This window comes from Mustela nigripes, chromosome 3, assembly GCF_022355385.1.
Source record: "Mustela nigripes isolate SB6536 chromosome 3, MUSNIG.SB6536, whole genome shotgun sequence".
In the NCBI taxonomy this organism is placed as follows: domain Eukaryota; kingdom Metazoa; phylum Chordata; class Mammalia; order Carnivora; family Mustelidae; genus Mustela; species Mustela nigripes.
In genome coordinates, this window is record NC_081559.1 from 101,710,956 (window position 1) to 101,717,282 (window position 6,327).

Consider the following 6,327-nt stretch of genomic DNA (forward strand, 5'->3'; position numbering starts at 1 on the left):
GGAGAGGCTCCATGTGTCGCAGGGGACCTGCTGCTTCACCAGCGGAATCACTTCTCCAAACTGAGAGTGGTGGAGGCCAGGCAGCTGAGAGACCAGACCCAGGGGCCGCTGCGGAAGAGCCCCTCACCCTCATGGGCAGCCCAGCACTACAGGCCTCCCCTTGCCTCTGCCCAGCCTTGGCAAGGCCTTCCACTTCTGGAGGGGAAAGCCTCCAGCAAAACGAAGGCCAGGTTGTTAGGGGAGGAAGGAAAGAAAAGGGAAAGGTGAAGGCGGAAGCAAGGAGCAGAACATGGTTGAACAAGAGGAGGCCAAAGCCAGGCTGGGCCTGACGAGGCACAGGGAGCAGCTAGACAGTCCTGGCAATGTTTCTGAAGTCAGCACTGGGGCTAGTTTGGGGGGGGGGGGCGTGTTTTGTTTTGTTTGCCTTTGGGCTCCTTTGCACGCCATCGGAGAGCAGGCATGGGCCTCCGGACCCTCCAGACCCGGACCTACCCGGCACTGGGCCGCCTCTAGCGCCGCGCGCTCCTCTTGCCCCCGGTATTCGTTGTGCGGTGATCGGAAGGCCCGCCGGCCGCGCGGGGCTCGCCGCCCGGTGAGTTCGCGTTGCGCGCGGGAGCACCGGGCCCTCCTGTGCCCTGCGCCCACGCCCTTCCCGAGCCCGCAAGGAGGAGGGCCGCCAGAGGCTCGTGAGCACAGTGTACACTTTATTTCAGACTACAGGTTTCTGAACATAATAAAATCTTTGGCTTGTAGCGGCGGTTCAGTCTCGCAGTCTGTGGGGTCGTATTTCTCAACAAGTCTCCGGAAAACGAAAGGGGAGCAGGACGGACAGACCGACAGAAGGGGCTTGGGAGGTGGGGGAGAGGCGAAGGGCAGACACGCGAGGAAAACATACTCTCACGCACACAAAGAAAAGTCCCAGAGAAACGAGGGCCAGCGATGCGGGGCGGGAGGCACCAGAGAAGCGACAACATTCAAAAGAAAAAGGCAACGAAAACGAAACTGGGCCGGAGGCAGCGAGGTGGAGGTCGGGAATAAAATAATTATAATAATTATAATAATTATAACAATAATAATAAAGGAGATTAATAAAAAGTCCAGCAAATAGAGATCGCTACACATATTTCTTTTCCTTACCTGAAATTAAATATATACAAGGTCGTAAGCGGTTTGGCTAGATAGAGCTTTAAGGAGTTCGCAGTTTCCGCCCCTTATACTGTGAATAGAGAATAGATCTTATTTTTCGATAGCACCTGTCCGAGTCTTTCTCCCTTTTTTAAAAATGGTTCGTTCAAACGTGACTCTCCATTCTGAGAATCTGTCTTCCCTGTTGCTCCCTCCCTCCTGCGCGCGGATTCTTTCTCCCCCGGCGTGGGACCAGGCGTCGGCGGCGGTGGCTGCGGTGGCGATGCCAGGAGGGGGCGCGGGCGCGGCGGCCGGACCGCGCGGCCCCAGCCGGCTGGCGGCTACTCGCTCTCGTCTTTGTCCTGGACCGTGGTGGTCGAGTGGTTGTACAGTCCCTGCGCCATGAGGTGCAGCGCCAGGCCGTTCTTGATGCCTGTAGCTTTCTTGATCTTGGCGCGCTTGTTCTGGAACCAGATCTTGATCTGGGACTCGTTGAGGCTGAGCTCCTGGGCCAGGGTCTGCCGCCGCTGCTCGGTGATGTAGCGGTTCGCCTGGAACTCCGCCTTGAGTCTCTGCAGCTGCTCGGCCGTGAACGCCGTCCGCGGCCGCTTGTCCTCCTTCTCGTTCTTCTTCTTCTTCAGCTTCCTGGTGCGCGGACCTGCAGCGGCGGAGAGGACCGGGTGGTGGGGGAAGTGGGGTGGGGACGGAGGGCAGAGGGGAGGGGGGTGGGGAGAGGGCAGAGGAAGCCGTGAGAATTGCGGAGCCCAGCGAGGATCGCGCCCCGCGCTTCCGGGGCCATAGCCGAGGCCCCGCTGAGTCCCTGGCTCCCTCCCGCCCGCGGGCCCCGAGATCAATCGCCTGGCTGTTGGGGTCGCTGACTTCCCTTCTGGGGGGCCAGAAGGGGCGCGGAGGAAAACTGGCCCTGCTTGTCCGTGCACCCCACGCCTTCAATTCGGAACCAGAGAGCCGCGCGCCACGCTTAAATCCCATAATCTAAGATGGAGAGACATTTGGAGCCCCATCCGGTGGATCCCAGAGTTGAAGGTCAGGGGTCTACTGTCTTCACAGCCCTGGAATAAAAAGAGGCTCAAACGAAGACCAGCGAAGACACTGGGCAGGAGTGCTCTGAGGGAACTGCCAGCCTGCCAACTAATCCTCCTTTACTCCTCCAGAAGTGCACCTACGCCCAGCACTTCGGATAAGACCCCATCTGCTTGTAGTAATTGACCCTAGAAAGTATGGGGATAGAGAAGGGGCTGTGAGGGGCTTCCTAGATCTGAAGTCTTCGGTGTATGTTCTCTTTGCTCCTCCTTTCTCTTTGGCCTAAAGGAAGGCCTTTTTAGGGGCCCAGGGAGACACTGACCCTCCCATTCTCTGAAGGGGGAACAAGGCTTTCACCCAGTTGCACACCTTACCCACATGACCCTGGCCCCCAGGGTTCTCTGCCTTTCCCCTTGGATGGTGCCAGTAAGAAAGAGGACTCCCCATTCCCCCACCTAGTTGTACAGGCAAGGTCTCCCTTCTGGCTTTTTTCAACAGACAACACTACAGTTTCAGGACTGAAAAGCCCTGTGTAACAAAAACATATCTGCTTCCCCTGCCCATCAATGACATTTGCAAGCGGACTACATCCGTCCTCCTCCCCATTCATGAGCAAAATACAGGCAGAGGGAGAGACATGGAGGACAATATGGACATAAACCTGTGCTTTGCCCCTATGATGGTTATGGGAGGAGGCCCCAGCAAACCTCCCCAAGAAGGTGAGGTCTCTCCCAAAACCTAGTCTGGAAAGAGAGCTGCTGTGAGGACCAGCCCTGGAGAGAGAAGAGGGTAAGAGAAGGCAGCCTTCAAAGCCTGCACCTCTGTTTCCGTAGCCCCAGCCCCAAGCCTTCTGGCATTTACTTGGTGGGCCCTGTCTTGGTTATGGGAGCTTCCTGAGCCAAGTTAAGTCCTTGTGGGGCCTTTTCATATCTGAAACTGTCTGGAAAGAAGGGTCTTCACCAGCATCTCCAACCCTAGCAACAGAGGGGCAAGCTGGGCTGCCCTCTCCCGGGGAAGGCCAGCGCCTGGGGTCACCAACTGTCCTATGACAAAAGAGTCCAGGCCTGGCTGACTGCAGCGACCCAGGTCTGAGCTGAGGTTCACCTCCCTGAACTGTCCCATTGGGAGGAGCCCGTCCTCTGCCTCCCCAGGCACGTAAGAGGGAAAGCGGCCAAGAACAAAAGGCAAGGCCCGCTGCTGAGCTCTGTGCAGAGAGGACTGAGAGGTGGGGTGGGGAGGAAGGACAGCCTCAGTTTAGATTAGTAATTAGCTGAGCGAACAGAGTTGGCCCAGGAAAGGTGCCCATCTCCGGAAAGGCCCCGCTGTGCGTTGTGCGTCCTGGACCTTGTGAAGAGTGTTGTTGTGTACGTGTGTGCAGAGGCACGGACACTTGTAATAAAATCGTAGCCTCCTGGCCAGCCTGAGCCGAACAGCCTGACAGCTCAATCACTCTATCCATCAGGCGAGTCAATCAAAGCAGCTTTTCGGAGGTTCAGGGAGCCCGACGTGTCAATAACGGGGCTCGAGATGGCGGGGGCTGATAGCACGCATCGATCCGCGCCCGGCCGGCAACCATGGGGAGGCTAGATACCAGCCGGAGTCGAGCGGCGGCGCATGGCTACGCTGTGCCCGGCCTCCTACCAAACCTGGGTGCCCAGAACAGCAATTGTAGGCCAGAACCCCTGCCGCCCTCCTCGCCGCGCCCATCGGGGCCTCTCGGGCTACTGCTGCCCCGGGAGGCGGGCAGGCCCCAGCCTCCTCTCCCGGGGCCTAGAGCTGTCCCAGCGCAGGTTTCTCGGCCTCCGGGTTTCCAAGCGCGAGGGACAAGCGGGGAAAAGACCAAAGAAGGTCTAGAAAAACAATCTACACTGGCAAGAATCTGCTAACTGGCAGATACGGGGAAGAAAGGAGTGAAAGAAGGAAGGGGCAGGGCCGAAAAGGATGTGCAAGCCGCGCCACGGAGAAGCTGCCGGGGAGGTTGCCAGTCATGCCCCGTGCCCCCGCGATCTAGCCAGAGCCTGACTGGTCTCCTCTCCGCTCCCACTGTCTGTGAGCTCTCTGGAACCAGGAACCAGGGACTCTAGGCACCGATTGTTCTGGCAACCATCTTTCCCTGGATTCTACCCACCCAGGTTCAGACTCTAGCTTACCCGGCCTGGGGAAGAGGCACAGCGATCAAAGGCTATCCTCTCTTTCTATGTGCCCTCCAATCTATCTCTCTGTAAATGAACTGGCCTTAGAAAATATCGAGATGGTGTTTGTGTTTGTAAATATAGAGAAGGTGACGATTATTTCTCTGATCTGAGCCTGCCTCCTCAGCCTCAGCACGACCAGGCTGGCAGGATGGATATCAGACCCAGATCACTAGGCCCACCTTCCCGCCGGCTCTAAACACCCCCTCTCCCCGAAAGAAAAATCAATGGCTGATTGTGTGTGTGTGTTTTCTTAGAATAATAAAGGTAATACACAAAGAAGGCCCGAGGGGCTCGGAGTGCAAAACCGAAGGATTCCTGTGCCAGGAACTGTAGCCAGCCTCTCGAGTGGTGGCCACAGAGGCCAGGAGCGCAGAACTGGGGGCACACCGGGCTGTGACTGGGACCGAGGTGAGGAGGAGAAAGCAGGCGTGAGAGAAGAGAGCACTCAAGGCCGGGTCGGCTCTCCCCAGCACGGCGGCAGCTAAGAGTTCTGGGGCTGTCCGCGGGTCCAAAAGTTACCGCACAGCCCGGGGTTGGGTACTCACCGGAGGACGGGCGATCCGAGTAGCGCGTGCAGTACACCCAAGCGGGCCATACGAGAGGCTGCTGCGAGTCAGTTTTGACTACGGGCCCGCCGTTGGCTGAGCCCATAAGCAGGATGGCGGGGTTGCCATGCTCCGGGTACTTGGCACCCTGCGCACTGGGGCTCCCCACGCCGCCTCCACTACCGCCGCCGCTGTCCGAAGGCTTGGCCGCCGCCGCCGCCGCCGCGGCCACAGCCGCCGCCGGGTTCCCGGCTTTAGACGCACCCGCACCGCCGCCGGCTGCTGGCGGAGAGCCGTCGGGTGGGCCACAGTTTACGTCCGGAGCGCATAGGAGCGAGGCGGCGCCCGGCGCCCGCGTGCCCAGCTGGTGGACAGGGTCTCTACCTGCGCCGGTCTGGCCTCTGTCACGCTCGACCCGGCCTCCTCCTGCGCCTCCTCCGGCCGCCGCCGCCACCAGGAGCTGCGGCGGCGGCTGCTCCTTTTTGCAGCCGAAGTCCGGCCTCAGGATGTTGTCGATGAAAAAGTTGGTGGTGCGGTGCAGCTGGGCCGCGGGCTGCGGCTGGTGAGCAGGCGCCGCGAGATGCTGCGGCGGCGGCGGCGGCGGGGGCGGGGGGTGCGGGGGGAGGTGCGGGTGGTGGGCCAGGGGCGGCAGGCAGGGCGCCGCGGGCGGCGAGGGGGGCGCGGGCTGCGGGGACACCGGCACGCTGTCTCCATCGCTGCCGCTGCTGCCGCTGGCGCCGGGGCTCAGGCTCAGGCTGCCCGGGGCGGCTGCCACCGCTGCCGCGCCGAGGCCCGAGTCGCGCTGACTTTTAGGTTCCGGCTGCTGTTCTTCCATGCTCGGCCGCCCCGCCGCCCCGGCCGCCGCGCCGGCCCCCGCCCCCCCCGCCTCGCTCCCCACCCCACTTTGCCAGCGGCCCGTGGGGGTGCGCGGAGGAAGGAGGCCGGCGAAGCCCCAGCAAAGGCACCGGGCGGGTGCAGGAAAAAAAGCCCAGGCGTCTGGCCTGGATCGCTCGGTCTTATCGAGCAGATAGATCTCGCTGTCTCTCCCTCTCTCTAATTTGTAGACATCCAGATATGGAGACACTTGGCTATTTCTTTTTTTCTTTCTGCAACAAGATTCAATGATTTGTTTTAAATGGGGAGTAAGCCACGGCCAAAAAGGGGGGGAAAAAAGAAAAGAAAAGAAAAAAGAAAACAAGAAAAAAGAAAAAAGCTCCAATAATTATTTTTCTTAAAGGGGAAAAAATAGTCTTTAAAGTCTAGCCATCTTCCTAGGCAGTAGTGAGGGGTTTGACTTCCCCGAGTGTCACGCTCAGCTGTGCCCAGAGCGCGAAGCTGGCAGCGCCTTTAATCGCCTTTGCTTTTTTTTGCAGGGAGAGCGCGTCTCCGCCAGCGCCGGGGCTGCCTTTTTTTTTTTTTTT

At 59.6% G+C, this 6,327-nt stretch overlaps 1 protein-coding gene across 1 annotated transcript; it reads right to left on the bottom strand.

Annotated features, from left to right (window-relative positions):
• Window positions 1-1,086: 1,086 nt before the first annotated feature.
• EN1 (engrailed homeobox 1) lies at window positions 1,087-6,016 on the bottom strand. The gene is made up of 2 exons (XM_059392827.1): window positions 4,907-6,016; window positions 1,087-1,783 (listed from the first exon to the last, which is right to left on the bottom strand). Exons 1-2 carry the CDS (start codon window positions 5,739-5,741, stop codon window positions 1,467-1,469), a joined length of 1,152 nt encoding a protein of 383 aa, XP_059248810.1. The 5' UTR covers window positions 5,742-6,016; the 3' UTR covers window positions 1,087-1,466.
• Window positions 6,017-6,327: the final 311 nt, after the last annotated feature.